The sequence below is a fragment of the Zophobas morio genome, unplaced genomic scaffold (genome assembly GCF_036711695.1).
Source record: "Zophobas morio isolate AGI-343-1 ecotype UQ-CSIRO unplaced genomic scaffold, CSIRO_AGI_Zmor_V1 ptg000024l, whole genome shotgun sequence".
Lineage (NCBI taxonomy): Eukaryota > Metazoa > Arthropoda > Insecta > Coleoptera > Tenebrionidae > Zophobas > Zophobas morio.
The window spans coordinates 10,951,282-10,971,280 of NW_026972129.1; the positions used below are offsets into that span (position 1 = coordinate 10,951,282).

The 19,999-nt window shown below is 36.2% G+C and overlaps 1 protein-coding gene across 2 annotated transcripts; it reads left to right on the forward strand.

Annotated features, from left to right (window-relative positions):
- The first annotated feature begins 35 nt into the window (after window positions 1-35).
- Window positions 36-19,523, forward strand: LOC135135665 (uncharacterized). Of its 2 annotated transcripts, none has more exons than XM_064064799.1 (8): window positions 36-184; window positions 13,322-13,841; window positions 13,967-14,505; window positions 14,550-14,617; window positions 17,157-17,216; window positions 18,527-18,775; window positions 18,849-19,226; window positions 19,279-19,523. In XM_064064799.1, the coding sequence occupies exons 1-7, from the start codon at window positions 162-164 to the stop codon at window positions 19,223-19,225; spliced, it is 1,836 nt and encodes a 611-aa protein (XP_063920869.1). In that variant the 5' UTR covers window positions 36-161; the 3' UTR covers window position 19,226; window positions 19,279-19,523. The 2 variants fall into 2 exon arrangements, with proteins under 2 accessions (XP_063920869.1, XP_063920870.1); XM_064064800.1 differs by having other exon boundaries at window positions 14,556-14,617.
- The last annotated feature ends 476 nt before the right edge of the window (window positions 19,524-19,999 follow it).

Genomic DNA, 19,999 nt, shown 5'->3' on the forward strand with positions numbered 1-19,999 from the left:
AATAACAACTAATGCTATTCGCTGATTCGCTGTCTTATCGCGGACGCCATCTTTGGTGAATTGTGATGCCGAGTGAGATCTTTGTTATTGTATAAATTGTTCATGAAAAACTGTGAATTAGTTGAATTCTTTTACTGATAAACAAGAAATTTCGCAATAAAATGAGAGGTCGTTCCGGAAGACGGTAAGTTTAATTTTAGTTAATGCATAGTTTCGTATGTGCCAATTGTTGGAGAAGGTGAATGTTGTTACAAGAATAGTAACTGCAGTTTAATGTTTATTTATGCATTGTATGACGCATAACAGTGCCAAAAAAGTTATATGAAAAGTTCCGCAAATAAGCCTTCCAATTATAAAGGTCAGTAAATAACAAGCAAATGTCTACCAATTCTTTCGGAGTGGCACCAATTTAACTCTTGGTTCTTATTTTGGTTATTTTGGCTTGAGTCTAGTCTCAAACTTATCCGTAATAATGAAGAAAATACTAAAGATAATAACAATTTGAAATTAATACAATTAGTACTAAAAAACCCGCTCACAAATAGTAACTGGGATTGTAAACAAGAACTGTTGCCAAATAGAGCGAAATCGAAAGTAGCCTACCAATTCACTGGCTAACTTACAAAAACATGACACATCAGAATAAACAAATTCTATTTTTCTGCAGAAAATGCAGTAGAATTTATTGATAGTGTAAACAGTGAAGGGTCCTTGTATAAAGCACCAGCAAGGCTAAATATGTTTGTAGTAATAGAACAAATAAACACCGTATGGGATGCCCTACGCGGAATGCATATCGATTTCGGGTGTTCTTTTTTTATTGTCGTGTTTACAGTTGTGTATGTTAAGAGGGATGGTGAGACTACGTAACGACGTTTAAGATTTACAATTTTTTTGGTGAACATATACAATGTCAATATTTCAAGATTCTGATGCAGTAGCGGAACGAGAAGAGGAAAGTGACTTCACACTAGAGTTTTATAAAATGTTTTCCCAAAAAGACTCTTATACGTAAATGCGACAACGGTCCTCTGTATATACTTTAATATGCATCTGTCAAAGGCATATTTCAGTTTGGACAAAAAACAAAATATTGTTTTGAAGAAAACCCCATTAATTATTGATAATGTGTTTTCACAAATATCCGTGTAATTTTTTCAAATATCGACACAGATATTTGATTCAAATATAACGGGTAATCATAATGTTTTCAGATTAGAGTTGGCCATGGAAATATTTGTCATGTCTTTGATTAAACTGAAAAAGTCATGCATAACCTTTTACAGTTTAATCAAAGACGTGACAAATATTTCCATGGCCAACTCGAACCTGAAAACCTTTTGATCACTCTTTAGATGATGCACCAAAATTCAATATACCAGTTTATTCAGATGATTTTACTTCCCGAGCGTAAGCAAAGGTAGTATATAATCGAGTCCGTCGACCGACTCTCTACTTTTACATTTTCTCGACCTTTCATGACCTCTAGAAGACGAAGAAATAGGTCTCCCGTTTCCGCCTGTCTGTCCGTTTGTCTGCCGTCCCGGATTTTTATTAGACAGATAATCTCCGAAAGTACTGGACCGATAGTTGTGAAATTTTGTATTTATACAGCGTGTTATTGAAAGGTACGTGTTAGAGCCTCTGGCGGGGACCTGTTTCACCCCTCCCCACCCGTAAGGGTGGGAGCCAGAGCCACCCCCACCTTGGAACACAGGGTAGCATTCATTCTTAATTCTTAACTCATTCATACACATTCAATTCTCAATTCTCAATTCGTAACTAACATTCAACTATCTCGACCGCACGGTCACATAATATTCTATTCTTATCATTCTTATTTATCATAACACTTGTCACTAGCAATATACATTTATCTTACTGTTCGCTGGTCTTTATTCATTTATACAAACTTCGACATGGTCCTTCGAGCCGGATTAGCGACAGAATAACAGTGGTAGTGATAAGTGTAATTCTCAACATATCATTCATCGGCTGGAATTCAGCAAAGTATTTATCAAAACATCACCTAGAAATCATCCGCGCAGTGTTCAACTATCGGTGACGACCGCGAGTGCTGTGCAAAATCCTCAAGTATCATTCAGCGTCAGCCAAGATAATTCTATCCAGGAATCCAGGATTCCAGGTAAGCTTTAATTCTGTTTGGTTGGTGTAATACATTATTCTCGTACTCAAGATGGTGGTAATCCAAGACAATACTTTTGTTAAATTTTCAATTCTTCTCAGCGAAATAGATTCACATTCTAATTTTATATCAAATGTTGCAAATCATCAAAAAAGAGGCCACTTAAAGCGTCGATATGAAGACGTACAGCGAATTTATTCAGAATTACAAATGCTGGTAGTTCAGCAAAAATCCGAAACAATGGTAGTCCCGAATGACACGAGTAACACGGAAACGATCAAGCCTATAATTTATAATATCCGAGACGTGCTAAATTATATTCAAAAAATATCCGAATTATATAATGTTCTCATTGAAAAAACTAATCCATTGTGTACTTTCTCGAATTCATGTAAGATAAACACTAACGTACCAACCACGGATCTGGAAAAAACTTGTCAAAATTTAAAGCCTTTAAAGGTACACAAATTAAGAAATGGAGAACCCATCAAAATTCACAAAACCCATTTCAATGCTCTACGTAAATTGCGGTTCACTATTGGTAAAAAATCCCCTCTTGATTCCGTTATTTCAAAAACTCATAGTATAATATCAAATCGTTCAAAATTTCCAAATTCAACACCGAATGAAGATAAAAATCATCCTGTTAATGATTGTTACAAGTCCGAAGGCGTATCTCAAATTAATTTAGATAAAACTTCTAATGCAGAGTCATCTACCGCACTAGACAAAGTAAAAAGTCTTACAGTTAATTCGAAAAACTGTGACTTATTGTTAGTTTGTAATCAATTTAAATGTAGATCGCAATGTTTATGTAAATCCGTAGACTCGAATATTAAAGACAATGCGTCAAACGTAGTAATACTCGACAAGAAAAAACATTCCGAAAATGCCATACCCAAAATAATAAGTCATTTCAGTAAAAACCCACCGGTGCTTCAAAATACCGCGCTGGGGTTGATTCTTAGCGGCAATTTTGCGTATTTAAAAAACAATACTTCCCATCATCACAAAATTAGTTCAGCCCAAATTATTTCTCGGTTTTTGGAAGTTGAAACCGTCAAAACCGGAAGCAGGTCATTAAGCAAAGGGTTTAAAAGCGATCTTTGTGCAACCCCTTTTCAGTATACTACCACAGGCCATTCACCCGATGGCTATTTCATGGTCAAACACCCCTTTTCGAAAAATCAGCCGCAATTAGAGAATTTTGCAGAAATGCACCCAAACTGGCTATTATCAGTCGAGAAAAGGTTGGGCCATTCCACAGTCCCTTATTTCGAAAATCTACCTAAATTAGGAAATTCCCCAGAACTCGCTCTCCAACTATTATTGTTAGCAGAGGGACGTGATCATAAACATAACGAGGGTTTTATTGTCTCTCAAAGGAAGTACCTAGACCTTGTGCACCTGAAGGTACTTAACGAAAATTCGTTAAATAATTCCATTTACCTGCAACACAATTATGTTTTAAATCTTTACATTTCTGCCACTAAACTCTGCGTGGTTGCTGACCGTTTAAATCTTAGTTCAAAAAGTTTAAATATGAATAGCCGGAAGTATAACGAAATTACTGATAAAAACCATCTTGAGGGCGAGGGCGTGTATGCGCTCACTGTCAGGGTTAAAGCCGTCCTGAATTCGCGCCTTTCGAAGCCTCTGTCCAGCGACCGCAATAATTTGGTCGCATTTATACCTGGCCAATGCCTCTTTCGGCCAGCCATCAACTGGTCCCTCAGGAAAAAACCACGCCGTCGTTCCCATCAACAGGCCATCCCTTGGCACCTCATCCACGCTTACCATCAACACTTCTGGAAGTCGTGGTACCTCGAATATTTGACCACACTGAAAGGCAGGTTAGGGTGGCAAAGGCCATCTTCCAACGTTCCAGGAATGGCAAGATGGGTCCTCGTGAAGGAGGAGAAATTTCCGCGTCTACAGTGGCGGTTAGGACGCGGCCCTCCAACATCATTTTGGAAAGGAAGTGGTGGTGTGTGTAGTGTCGGTGAAGTGCAAAAGATAATTTCGCAATCGCATGCATTATCATTCTATTTAACCATATTGCATACATCTTGTCAATTTGTTATATACATCTCATTGTTGATTTATTTTACTATGTTCTATGTATTCATATTTGTACCATTGTTATATTCATTCGCCATATTATTCACTCATCGTATTATTCATTGATTTGGTACATTATAATTGTTGTAAATTTACTTTTAGGTATATTGTAAATAATGTGTATTCGCTGATATTGTACCAATGTAATTTGTCTTAGATATCTTTTTTTTAAAGTTTAATGCATTTCTTCAGGTTCATTGCTTTCTGTAACAATGTCCACCCAATTCATGTAATTTCATCTGTATTTAACATTACTAAATCATGTTTTCATTCTAATGTTCTATATAGTTTATTTTTGGTCTTAAAACAATGTAATTGTTTCAAGGCGGGGGGTATGTTAGAGCCTCTGGCGGGGACCTGTTTCACCCCTCCCCACCCGTAAGGGTGGGAGCCAGAGCCACCCCCACCTTGGAACACAGGGTAGCATTCATTCTTAATTCTTAACTCATTCATACACATTCAATTCTCAATTCTCAATTCGTAACTAACATTCAACTATCTCGACCGCACGGTCACATAATATTCTATTCTTATCATTCTTATTTATCATAACACTTGTCACTAGCAATATACATTTATCTTACTGTTCGCTGGTCTTTATTCATTTATACAAACTTCGACAGTACGTACAAAATAAAATCGGCAATTGGTCTCAAAGTATGAGTGCTAAAAGTTAAAAAAAGTTCAGGTAAAAGCGTTCTCCTTTTAGAGATAAAAATTATTAAAATTTATGTCCAAATTCGTTGTTCGCCTCTGATAAAAAGATCATCTCCCGTTTCTATAGCAGCATATTCTTGATAACAGTTTTATTGTTACAGTTCGTAGGATATACTAAAATAAATTAATTTTACCTATTTATCTTTCAGTAGCGTCTAAAAAGGTTGGATAAGGGTTAATTTTCCTCTTATTATTTTTTATAACAAAATAAGTTTGTCAGACTTCTTTGACTTCGCGAAGAACTGTCAATTTTGTTGTATATATGTACGTACCTTTCAATAACACCCTGTATTAGGAATATCATGTAGATGGTAAAACGCTAACCAAAATTTGGTTAATCATCCCCACCAATGTGATGACGTCACTTCAAAATTGTACATAGTAAATGGGTTTTAAATTATATAAAATAACATAGTCCTACACATGTAGTTTATGACTCCGAATTGCGTTTTTACCCGAAACGTCCAGATTTTTTGAAAAAAAATCAAAATTATGAAACAACATTTTAGAATTTAATTTGGAATCTGCAAAACCGAATGATTTGAAATCTTGCAGATGATTTACAGTTATGATAAGCATGATAAATTTTTATTCAAAATATATTTACTTATCCCCTTCAAACAATTGATGACGTCACCTCAAAAGTTTGCCGAATAAATCATATCTAAAATGTACAAAATATGATGAGTCTGTACTTGTGATTTATCATTCCATTCGTATTTTTTGGATTTGCATATACAGGGTGACTCAAAAAAATTAATGAATGGGTGAATTTCTTTAATTGATTTAATATGGAACTACAAAACCGAATGCTTTGAAATCTTGGAGATGTTTTACAGTTATCATTTAAAAATTAAATTTTTAGTCAAAATATATTTCCTCATCAAAAATTTTGCTGAATAAATCCTATCTTAAATGTGCAAAGTATGATGAGACAATACTTGTAATTTATCATTACATTAATATTTTTTGTATTTGCATATACAGGGTGACCCAAAAAAATTAATGAAGGGGTGAATTTATTTAATTGATTTAATCAGGAACTACAAAACCGAATGCTATGAAATCTTGGAGATGTTTTACAGTTATCATAAGCATGGTAAATTTTTATTCAAAATGTATTTGCTCATCCCCCCTAAAAAATTGGGACGTGACACCAAAATTTTGCAGAATATGTCCTTTCTAATCAAAATATGATTTGCCTGTACTTGTGATTTATCATTCCATTCATATTTTTTAGATTTGCTTAACAGGTCGCTCAAAAAAATTAATGAATGAGTCAATTTATTTTATTGATTAAATCAGGAATAGTTCACTCAAAAATTTGGAGATACAGCACTGTTATTATTAGTATTACATTGCACCAATCCAATTTGATAGACACAAAATTTTGTAAAGTAAAAACTCGTGTGAAACATAGGCGTAGCACGCTTATTTACATTTACTTTAACATTACAGACGTGCATTTGTTTTGTTGGGCTGACTAGGTTCCGTGAATGTGGTATAGACTAGTTATAATCAACCAATTGTGAATTAGACCATCAAAAATTAAAATAAAATCCAATGTTTTTTAATAATATAACATAATAAATCGAAGCAATAAAAAAGTTGGGCGACCATCGGTATTGTTTGCAGTTTCTCTGTTGACTCTCACGTGTACAATCTCAACAAGTGTTACCGCTTGTTGTCTTAAATTAAGAATGCTTATAGAATTATAGATAAATGATTTTGAGTCGCCTCTGCTAATAGACGCGGCATACGTTAGTAAACTGTTTCGTTATTCTATTGATTATTACTCATACATACGTACCGAAAAGATTGATATAAATGAAACACAAACATGTGCTGTGTAACACTGTATTTACTTGTTGACAGTTCGGAGTCTATGTACAAAGTGGAAGTGGTTAAATTCGGAAGAGGGGCCGGAAGAGATACATTGCAGGTAGAAGAGAAAGTTGGGGACGCTTTTGACAAGGGTTGGTGGGTAAAACCCTAACCCGAACATGGTCCGGCGCCTTGAAAGAACTAACTTTTAACATGAGAAAGTATAACAATTGCAAATATGAAATACATAATACGTGTTTATATGATAAGTGCATAGATTGACAACGAAATAGAGTACAGAACACAGAAAAAACAGGGGTAAATTTAGACACTGCACATTTGTTTATGTCGGAAGCACACACAGTTTAGTCACTTGCCGGTTAATCACATCATGCGCGGTTCTCACTGTCACTACGCGAATGGGGCCATGTAGACCGGGATGAACAGTAGTAACGCGTCCCAGTGGTCCTAACAAGCGGGGGTGTGTGGTCTTTCTTAATGACCACCAAATCGCCCACCTTAAGCTGTGGCTGGCCTTGGTCTATTTTGGGCGATGATGAAGTTGACCCATATGTTCTGCTGTCCCCCGTTTCCAGAATTACTGAGTGCCGCTGACTTGTTGCCACCTGGAGAGTCGGTTCGTTGAGATCGTGGTGACGTTATCCTCTGGAATAACAGTTAATGACTGGGTATTAAAGGAGTCAGGTCATTTGGATCTTTGGACATGGCGGTTAACGGGTGCGAATTCAAACACGTTTCGACTTGTATTTGCAACGTCTGCATTTCTTGCAAATTAAATAAAAATGCACCAGTAACGCGCTTCAACTGACTTTTCGCAGATTTGACCGTTGCTTCCCAGATATTCCCCATATGTGGTGTGGAAGGCGGAATGAAATGAAAATTGATGTGGTTAGTTGTCAAATCATTCAGCAAATTTGTATTCGTTTGGCTAAAGTGACACATAAAAGCACGGGATCATCCCACCACAAAGTTTTTTGGTATCGTCTGTCTTTGGGTTGAAATAAAATTTGATGATACATGTTACAAATGTCCGCTGTAAAAGCGACCTCATGCGTCCTAGATTGAATTATTGAATCGGAAATGTCGTTTTGTACTTTTGGCCCTGTACTCAGACAAGCATTTATGCTTTTTCCGAATGATGGTTTGGCTGACCCGTCAAATACTACGCGAATTTTATTAGTGACCCCGTCATTTTTGAAAACCGCGTGGTGAGGCAAAAGGTAATAGGGTTCACTTTCGATTCTATGCTCTGTCAATGGACCTAGTAAACGCATATGACCCAAATTAATGTATTCTTTTATAAAATCGTGATAATTTATTTTTAACATGACATTTTTTGCGAACTTTCGTTCCAGTGAGTTGAACCGTTTGAGCGCGATTTCTTTCGAATTCCCCAAGTTTGGTAACAATTCGTTAAATGTTAATCTGACTTGAAATCGTCCGTTGGATAATTGAGTGGCATTGTTAATAAAATAGTTCTCATGTTGTATTTCAAGAGCTGTGAGCGGCTTATCATCGTTTGAATAACTTTCAAGTTTCCAGAACTTTTCAACCTGGTTTTCTAAATTGACATTATTGACCGCGCAATGTAGATTTTGACGAGTGTTACTGGTGGGGCATCCATGCAATGGCCCTCCTACAATCCAACCTAATTAAGTTTTTTGTAATATTAAGCCATGCCCTATTGTTTGAATTTGACCTACACATAACAGTTGCCAAAATAATCCAGCTCCGATTAACAGATCGATTGGCTGTGACAAATTGAAATTAGGATCAGCAAGTTTTACCCCTTTAGGTATGTCCAGCTTATCTTTAGAAAAGGTACGGTTAGGTATGTTCTTCGAAATTTTTGGGATTATCAGACAATTTAAAGCTGTTGTAAATGAGTAATGCAACGACTCGATCTGTACCTGAACCTTTTGTCTGGCGGTCGTATTTGAACATTGAATACCTGCTACGACCACATTTGCATTTAGTGTACTTAAGTACACTAAATGCAAATTTGTTGGTGGCGGCTTCAGTAATAAAATGCGATTCTGAACCCACGTCTAACAAAGCCCGGAATTTTTGAAATTTGTTTTTACAATCCTTTATTAGAATTATTGCTGTAGACAAAACGGCTTGTGGAAAAAAGGTGGATGAGCAATAAACTCCACTGGTACTAGAATGGTTTTCGTTTGAATGGGAGGGTTGATCACTATGTAAAAGTGTATTATGTTTCAATAGGCATAATTTACATGACATAGATTTACAGCTATCGGACGTATGCGATGATTTGAGACAATTTTGACATAATCTCAACCTATCTACCTGAGACCTTCTTTCCGAAACACTGAGTTTTAAAAAGGTAACACAGTTGTATATTAAATGAGATTTTTTACAAAAATAACAAGTGGATTGTGTACTATTGCGATTTACTGCCGCTGTAAATGTAGACACCTTTTGTGGGGGCCTTGAAAATGATTTTGGTTCTTATTTGATTATTATTATACGTATTGTTAGCTTTAAATTGAGATTTATTCAACTCCATCGATTCCATCAAATGACACCGTTGCGTCAAGTAATCAATTAACTGTTTTTTAGTTGGTAATTCGTTCGTAGTCAAAGGTTCTTCCCAACCCCTGCGGCTGATAAAGTCTAATTTGGATGTTAATAAATAAATAAGTAAGACGTCTGATGGATTTATTTCGATATCAAAAGATTTTAAAGCTTCAAGATTTGTGTTAAAAGTATCTAATAACTGTCGCATTGAACTGGGGGAATCTTTAATGACTTGAGGTAGATTAAACAAATTGGTCACGTGGTGCTGCATATTGTAAAATGGTAGCCGTTCAGTATAAATTCCGCTAAACGGTTTAATAACAATCGGGAGCAATTGCACCGATGGTGACGGTGTACCCCTAGGTGCGTTACCTTGCGGTGCTGGTGAAGATGTGTCAACGCGTTTTCGAAATAAAGTTTTATTCTAGCGTGTTCTAAATCGAGGGTACCGTCATTAAGGGCCGGTTTATCAATGCGCAGTTAAGTTAAAGTAACTGGCAGTTAAAGCTTGTCTGTGAGTTAACCTGTTTATCATTACCCGCTAGCTCAAAACTGGTGGTCAAAGTGCCTGATAAATTAACTGACAGTTCAAACTGTCAGTTAAAACGTTATCTACCAGTTAGTGGCAACATAACCTAACAAATCCAAATAAATCTGTTATGAATTTAACAATATTTTGATGAGGACTTATGTTGTGCCACAAATTAACAGAGAAAAGATGAGAAAAACACTTATTATTAGCTGATTATTTTCCAGGTCTAATGTAGGTACCAAAAATTAAAAACCTATCTAATAATATCGCGAGATCGAAAAAGAAATTAATCGAAGTAGGCCATGCACGACAAGCCGTTTGCCGTAATCACGGTGGTAGGGTAATTTAATTTTTTTTATTAAATGTCAAATTGACAGTTTAAAATTAGAATAATGACGCCTACTTTTAAAACACATAAGAATGATTTAAAATCACTGTTTTCCAATTTTGTCTAAAATTTATCCCATTTCTGAAGATTCTAATAACAAAAAAGCTTTAATTTCGTTTGATAACAGTGCAAATTACTTTTGTCAACGTGACGATTAATAAAAAATTATTTTAAACTAAGACAAACGTCTTTTTGTGCATGGCCAACTTTGACTAATTTCTTTTTCGATCTCTCTGTATTTATTTATAGGTGTACCTACTTGTTTCATTTTTAATTTCCAATACTTTTTTTCTAATGCTAAATTTTGCTTTTTCATGATTGATCACGTGAAACGCGATATACAATCGTTGAATACCGAATGCGGATCGAATCTGATGGAACTTTCAAGGTCGGGGTAGTTTTGAACTGACCAATCACAACTCATTTCCAGTGGGGTGAGCGTTACCAACTTAAGAGAGTAACAGCTAAACTTCGAGCTACGAAACTGGAAGAAACATCGTGCATTGATAAACACTTTACCTCCGTTAACTGCTAGTTACCCTTATCTGACAGTTACTTAACAGACACTTTTAACTGAGCATTGATAAACCGGCCCTAAGAGCTTCATTCTGAGAATGGATTTCGTCAAACTGAGCCTTAATACGTACAAAATCGCGCAATCTTACTGTCAGTCGAGAAGCGGATGTACTTAAGATTGTTTGTTTCAAACCACAACTTAAAACGCGATATTTCGTCGTGAATGCGATCTCTTTTTAAGAGTAAAATTTGTAAATTTGCTGCATCCTCTGGTGTAGGATTTGAGTCCGAAAATGTTTCGGCATTGTCTTCGCCTTCCGCGCCTGCCATGTGTGGAGTCTCGAAAGTTTGCGAACGCGTCATAACCATTTGAAAAACCGATCAATTGAAATACGTAAAATTGGTACAGACGGTACAGTTCGGGCAAGGTAAATGGTACTTGCCAATGAAATTTAAATAAAATGACGTGCAATTACGGTCGAATGCGTGCTTAACCGGAAGTAGATAAAGAAAAGGAAAAGTTGGAACCCACTCACCGCAATAAGGCCCTCTGGCACCTGGGACGGCTGGACTGATTCGCTGCCCTCCTGTCCGGTAGGGAACTTCCAATGGCTGGATCCCGTCTCCCGATGCAGGCGTCGAAAATTGCCAATACCGTGACAAGATCACTTGGAGCCTTGAATGAATTGACTGGATGGGCTGAATGGGCTGCTTTCCTGCTCGGTAGGGAACTCCGATGGCCGGTAGATCACGTCTCCCGATACAGGCGTCGAAAAATGGCACCACCGCGTTTTATTGTTGAATTCACAGCACTGGATCACACATGTGGAGAGATCCGGCTCGAAGGACCAATGTTGGATGTATGATTATTACTCATACATACGTACCGAAAAGATTGATATAAATGAAACACAAACATGTGCTGTGTAACATTGTATTTACTTGTTGTTGACAGTTCAGAGTCAATGTACAAAGTGGTTAAATTCGGAAGAGATACATTGCAGGTAGAAGAGAAAGTTGGGGACGCTTTTGACAAGGATTGGTGGGTAAAACCCTAACCCGAACATAAATCAATATTCAAGACGACCCAATTCATTTTCCCGAAAATTTGGAAATACAGTACTTTTATTTTTAGTATTACACTACATCTATCCAAACTGATATACGTGTTCTTGCAAAAATGTTGATGACGTCATCGCAAAATTGTTTTAAATTGCCCCGCTACAAAAATGTAATGAGAAAAAAACGATAATAGACATGCAGTCGTCATGTTTCCGACAGCGAGGGAAGTACTGTCTAAACTCTTTAGACCAATTTTTTTTATTGGTAGGATAAAGTTTACTTGCACTCGAATATCCTATTTAATATTTAGTGCGTTACTAAGACGCAAACAGCAAAACATTTGCAGATGCAATATAATTGAGACCGTTATTAACATAGTATAGCACATTGGTATAGCACATTTAAGTGTAAAATATACTTTTTTCCAGATGAAGGTAAATTTAAGTCTAGAATTTAGAACGCAAGCAGAAACAAATCATTCCCTGTGCTATTAAAAACCGAATGCTGAAAATTAAGTTCTATAGTCATACTATTAGATATGTAATGTCAATTCATTGATTATGTAATGATGAGGTCAAATGTTCCTGATCTCGCTCCAGTTTATTTTTACTTCCCGAGCGTAAGCTTTCCACAGGTCTGAGAACACCATACGATTTTTTATTTTAATAGATATAGGCGTTGCCATAAAACATACAATTTTCAGAATTAACTTTCGTAATAAATTATCTAAGAACCTTGGTTTGTTTGATTTGATTATGCTTCGAGGACGAGGGAAGTTCTGTCTGGATGATTTTAGCCCTATTCCGTATTTTCGTTCCTTCATTTGCCATAGCACAAGTAAATATAGATGTGTATGTGCTGTTTGCTACGGATGTCAATCAGTAAATGAGCCCCTACACATGAATTTATATTCGGGAATATTAAAAATCGGTCAAATTTATAATTTTGTGGCTTTTCTATAAAAATGTCAACATGTTATCATTAAGTGTTATTTATGAATGCCAGACTAGCTGGGACAGTAAATTAGATAGGCTGAATTTACATTTTATAATTTCGTCAACTACTATCGTGCAAAACGAACGCGTGTCAGAAATAAGTAGAAAAAAAAGGCACGTGTTAAATTTTTACCACACTGATCAACTGAGAGCGGCTTTTTGTAAATTTGGAACTAAAATCTAATCAAATAGTTTGATGTAAGGCACTATCAACAATATGTAGCTTTATATAATGCTATTTATACAGGATGTTTCATCTCCAACAATTTATTAAAATTACTTCAGAACTACTGCAAAATTGCATCTCTATAGAGGCATCACGTAAACTGATCATAATACCTTTAATTTCACCTGAAATAAAAGTGACTTCTTTTTCATTGGACAAATCGGTTGAAATGATGCACTCTATAGATACAGAACGTGCAACTATATAATGTTTGAATCTTTCTCTCGTCAAGGTCCAGAAGTCGTGACCGTCGGCGGTCTCGAAGTCGCGATCGTGGATACAGCGGTGGCGGACGTAGAAACACAGCCGGTGCAAATTTACGAAAGCCTCGCTGGGATTTAAGCCGTCTTGAACCATTTAAAAAGGATTTTTATGTACCACATCCAAACGTAACAAACCGTCCAAGTTATGAAGTCGAAGAATGGCGAAGGAGTAAAGAAATATCGCTTAAAGGAAAGTGTATACCTGATTTGGTGTTTACATTTGATGAGGCGGGATTCCCTGATTATGTCATGTCAGAAATACGAAAAATGGGATTTAAACATCCAACACCTATACAGTCCCAAGGTTGGCCCATTGCCTTGTCGGGTCGAGATATGGTCGGCATTGCTTCGACAGGTTCAGGAAAGACATTATCGTACATACTTCCAGCGATTGTTCACATTAATCATCAACCAAGATTGTTGCGAGGTGACGGACCTATTGCGTTGGTGTTGGCACCCACGAGAGAATTGGCCCAGCAGATTCAACAGGTATGTACTACTTTGAGAGCGTCTTAACTAATAAACGACTTCAGATTTTTTTAATGTTAATTAGAATTTGTAAAAAATATGTTTGGGTACAGTAGACACAAATTACATTAGACTGATTTTTATAGGTAGCTACAGATTTTGGACGTTCTTCCAAAATTCGAAATACATGTGTGTTCGGAGGTGCCCCTAAGGGACCTCAAGCAAACGATTTAATGGACGGTGTTGAAATTGTGATAGCAACTCCAGGCCGGTTGATCGATTTTTTAGAAAGCAATAGAACGAATTTAAGGCGTTGTACCTACTTAGTTTTGGACGAAGCCGATAGAATGCTTGACATGGGTTTTGAGCCCCAGATACGCAAAATAATTGAACAGATTCGACCAGATCGACAAACTTTGATGTGGTCAGCTACGTGGCCAAAAGAAGTTCAAGCATTAGCTGCTGAATTTTTAAAAGACTACATTCAAATTAATGTAGGTTCTTTGCAATTATCTGCAAATCATAATATTCTTCAAATCATTGATGTATGTCAAGAATATGAGAAAGAAACCAAGCTGAGTACTTTACTTAAGGAGATTATGGCTGAGAAGGAAAATAAAACGATAATTTTTATTGAAACTAAAAAGAGAGTGGATGATATTACGAGGAAAATGAAGCGGGACGGGTAAGGTTAAGCGATCTGTGTTTTTAAATTTCGTAATTCTTTAGTTGCAGATGGCCAGCGGTATGCATACATGGGGATAAATCTCAACAAGAACGAGATTGGGTATTACAAGGTAAGGTATTAAACATTTTTTATGTATTTCATAGTGATATATCTATACTGAGTGGTCCACATTTTCTTTAGCACATAACACGTAGCTTTTCAGTGGTATCAGATAAAAGTACAAGTTTTATGTTTATTGAACTGCATACAAAGTGTCTATCAAATCCCATCAAAACTGAAAGTTTTATATGCACGGGTATTTTTTTTTTTTACAAGAGTCATAAATTCGATGCGGTGCTACAAATAATTCTTTACAAAAGTTTACAGACTATGTATTTAATAGTATACAAGTTGTCAAAGTAACTCATTTAAAAATAATAACAAAAAAAGAATAATCGACTAAATTAAATTTAATTATTGTTTGCGATTTTTGATCGCACTTGATCAGTTATTTGGACAGAGCAGGAACGACTATAATTTTATAGATGTTTAAGTTACTTTGAAATCGAAGTAAATATTTGATGTATAGTATTTGTGATTTTACATCATGCATGTGCCATTGATTATTGTAAGAGTTTAGTTGCAAAAAGCGGTCTTAGGGCCGGTTTATAGAACAGCGAGTTAAATATTTAATCCTCGATTAGTTTAACAGAGAATTAAAATGTGGAATATGAGCCCGTGATTGGTTAAAATATGCCCGTTGCCTCGCAACGGACCTCAGTTAAAAGTTAATCGCGAATTAACTTTAACTTCGCTTTCTATAAATCGGGTCTTAAAGTAATATATTTTTTTTTTTTATTAGGATGGTTTTATAACTTATAAACGCATCAATATATACAATGCACAACTTCGTAAGATCGAGTTATAAATATTTACGGAGCCGTGAACAGTTATGAAAGTATGTAATATCGTCATGACTCAGCTTAAAAAAAAACACGACATCCTATTCTGAACAAAAAACGGCTGATCAAAAGATTGTTGTCATCTAAAGAAATCATAGAGGGACAATCAGAACGAAAACTGCCATCACGTGAGTTGCGCAGTGAAGCAAGTTATGTGGTAGAGTCCATTCGTAGCTCTTGGGGGATGGAAACAGAGACTTTAAATATGCATATACATATACATATTTAAAGTTTCTAGATGGAAACATAAGATCGTAGGGTCCTTAATTTATCTTACTGTCTTCGTGTGTCTGGTAGCGGCGTCTCGTGTCTTTTTGTGTTTCTTTGCGTTTTATCGTTATTATTGTTCTTAGTGAGTACCTACTAATAAATAAAATACAAGAGCACTGTTTTTAAACATGTTATTTAAAGAAAATATCGCATTTTCTTTTACTTTTATTTACAGCGAAGTAGAAATGTTTACTTTGAAAATTGGCAAAGGCAGACCTTTGCGTTCACAGACTAGAGAATTAATAGCTAGAGTGATTGATTTTATGAAAAGAGAAGCTGAGGAGGCAATCGCTATTCCGATAGCTAATTTTAGAGTGGGAGTTATGGCAACCGCAGGAATATCTAGAAATGCATTTGTTAGTTTTTCTAAAGAAAATGAAGTAGTTAACTCTGGAGAGAAAGCATTGTTTACAACACCTAAAAAAATGAAAGACTTGTGTGCTGCCAATTGGCGTCTCCAAAAATCGCTACAGTATTGATACTGTTTTATCTCTGGTTAATAGAATAACAGCTAATTTACTGTTGAAAAACATAAATGTTCATCATCGTCATATGATTTAAGTAAACTATTCGATTCTGTTGCGCATACTATACTTATTAAGAAATTAAATCACTGTGGTTTCCGTGGTCTACCTTGATTTATGACGTATTAATGTGTGTACTGTAGTAATTCTCCATTTTAGACTAGTTAAAGTAGTGCGTAGTTTACTCCAAGGTCTGTTTCAGAGTCGCTATTTATTTCTAATTTTTAACAATGATCGTCACATGCTACCTTGATTACACCATATTGACTGGCGGTACTACAATGTTATAGTTTAGGAAATATCGTTGTACCCTATAAAATTTTATTGACAATAACGAGACCGACAGTAGTACAATGGTGAGAAATATTTATGGCTTACACGAGTCCACCCGAATTTGTTCGTGAGTAAGGATGGTCCCTGTCCGGACCTGGATTATTCTGCTTTCTAACATCTGCGGATTACCGCCACGCGACAACTTTAAATTGTAAATATCTCTTGCCATTGTACTACTGTCCGTCTCGTTATTGTCAATAAAATTTTATAGGGTACAACGATATTTCCTAAACTATAAATGAAATGGCAAAAATGTGGTATTGATATTTAAATGTGCTGGTGTAAAATATTCCTTGTTTCAATAAAAAAATTAAACACTATTTTTTTTTATTATTGTTGTTGATGTTCTTTTTTTTATTATTATTATTATTGGACCTCCTTTATTCAGTCTTTTCGGACTTAGCTGTTAATATATCTGATTCCCAATGCTATATGCATATAAATAATTACGAAAATAACACCAGTGTGCGTGTTTTAGCTCGAAAATTTTACGATTTGAGCTCATAAGTCGATGAAATAAACGTTAAATTTGTATTTCTCTCTACTTGTGGCATATTTTAACACCTTGTTTTTTTTTCAGATTTTAGGTCGGGTAAAGCCCCGATTTTGGTGGCTACCGACGTGGCTGCGCGAGGTTTAGGTATGTGACGAGAATAGCAGATTTGCTTGTTTATTTTTATAATTTCTTTTTGATTTACAAACGTGTGTGGCAGGCTAATAGCATTAAGATGTCGTTTTGTTTGCATTTTTGTTTGTTTATGTTCGACAAATAAATGTGGAGCTTTGATATTAGCCTGTTGACCAGTGTGCATGGGACAATGATCAGCAATAGCGATTATAAAATGGCCACTACTCTTTTTTCCAGAGGCACAAGCGTGTTAATGACAGAATCATTGTCATTGTGGCTGTGCCTCTCAATCGGACGACGGTCAATGTGCGCTCAGGCGGCCATGTTGGAGTCTGTGGTCTAGGACTGCCGGCTATAACCTGGTCGTGGGCGGGCCTACCCGACAACGCTGCCCTACGCCGGACTCAGATTTGGGTTGGCTTGGCTGCGAGGCGCAGTGTCCGTCTGACACTCGCTCCAGGTCTTGAGACTTGGGGGCATCTGTGACCTGGGCTCGTGGTCCTTACTGTGCTGACATTGAATTGAAAAGATGCACTATTTTGGTATGCATTTTATACAGACACCATTCAAACCAATTTCAGATTTTGATGCCAAATTTCTTTTCATTCATAGGTAGGATATATGTGTTTGTATTATTTATTTATTTATTTTAAATTACATATACTGATCACACAACTGTGGTATATTCGTTCATTTCATACGCGTTGTTGTTATTGTTGTTGCCTTTACTTTTTCATACGTCATTACCAGCAAGAAAAGTCAGTGTATAAAGCTGCAGCCCATTTGACATATCCATTTGTACAGCAGATAATTATGAAAGTGTATAGGAATGAGCTTCTGCTTAAAATGTCATAGTCAGGTTTATTTTTTATTTGTAAACAATACATACTTAAACTCAGACTTTAATTAAAAGTTGTCGAAAAGAGTTGAAAAACACTTCATGTAATTAAATACTGCGTTGATGAACTTCCATGGAAGTGCTTCTTGGATGGAATTATATGTGTATCGGCAGAACATTTTCCTCTGCGCTTTAATGTAGGTAGACCTCTAAGTAAAAAATGTATTATAATTTTAATTAGGAATAAAATTACTGCATTAGTAATGTTCTAAATAAATAAACTATAACGTAGGTTTTCTGGTATGTATTATAATGCATTGTAAAGTTTTCTAGATGGTGTGTATCTTTAAAATCTTTATTTATTACACATCTTCTGGAAATCTTGACTAAATTGTATAGAAGCTGTACTTGCAGTACTCGCCATAAAAACAGAGGCAACAACAATCCTAGCTATATCATATTGATAATAATATCGATTTTACAGATGTAGAAGACGTAAAATTTGTTATCAATTTTGACTACCCGTCCAATTCTGAGGATTACGTGCACCGCATAGGTCGCACAGGCCGTTCTCAACGAACAGGAACAGCCTATACGTTTTTCACTCCAGCCAATGCAAATAAGGCAGCTGATTTAGTATCAGTTCTTAAGGAAGCCAAACAAGTAATTAATCCAAAACTCCAAGAGATGGCCGACAATCGCAATTGGAGTTCCAATGGCAGTTCCGGTCGAGGTACGTTATTAAATCTTATTTTTGGAATAAAACAAAATAGTGAAGTACATTGTTGTATTGGTATTTATTATAGGGCGAAACCGGTGGGGTAGAGGAAGGGGCCACCAACAACAATCTCACAGATCTCTGACACGATCAAGATCACGATCGCCTCGCAGGAGCAGACGAGATCGAAGCAGATCTAGAGACAGAAGTCGGCGAAAGAAGTCTCGTAGTATTAGTAGAGATCGAAGCCCTCCTCCTCGATCAAACAAAACCGCAGTCGTCGTACCACAGCCTCCACCACAACCTCTACTGTCGTATCAAAATATCCCTCCCCCTGTACCATTCGGAAGTTACTCCCTGAGCAACGGGTCAATGTTCTTCAATGCTCCACCACCGCCACCACCTACACAAGGTGTTGCGGGAATGTATTTTCCTTACGCACCACCACCTCCAGCGCCACGTTAAGGTTTGCCTTTTTCGTAGGTCTACCTGATGTTACGAATTATTTCTTTTTTTAGGATTCAGAGGATGGTTGATCTGTTCCGGTTTCCTTGTTGGTTGAGTAATCTCATTTTCTTAAATTTTGTACATACGAGTGATTATTTTATTGAAATATTTATTTTAATTAAAGTAAGTCTAATTATCTTGACAATTCCTGTAAAAAGTTATTATAAATTTAATATTTATTATGCCATTTATTTGCTTGTGGTATACAAAATGTTTATTTCGTACTTTTCCAGCAATAAAGTCAACGTTTTAGTTACGTATAGTTTTATTTAAAATAGTGAGCAGCATAATTCGTGGTGGTAGGAGGTTCTGGAAATACAGTTCTGAGTGAGATGACGCATTATGTTGCTTACCCGTTATTAATTTTGAAGGATCATGCTTGGTACAAATCAGACCTAGGTGAAATATTTTGAACCTATTACACAAGAGTAGATCAATAACTAAAATGATCAGTTGTGTGACCAACCATTCATCCTCGTAAAAGAGGCAGCCAGCTAGACGGCCCGATTCAGATTGGCGCAAGTCCAATAATACAGATTAACATTCACACGAACAATGACAATGAGGAAAAACTACATTTGGGGACGGACCCGTTACTACTTCCGCCGCTCGATGCCGTGCGTTTGTTTCGGTTAAAGTTAAAATCTCCTGAATTGTGAAGCAAAATTTAATTATGCTAGATACATTGAGTTCACAAAAATTACATCGTGAATCGAATTCACATATCACTAA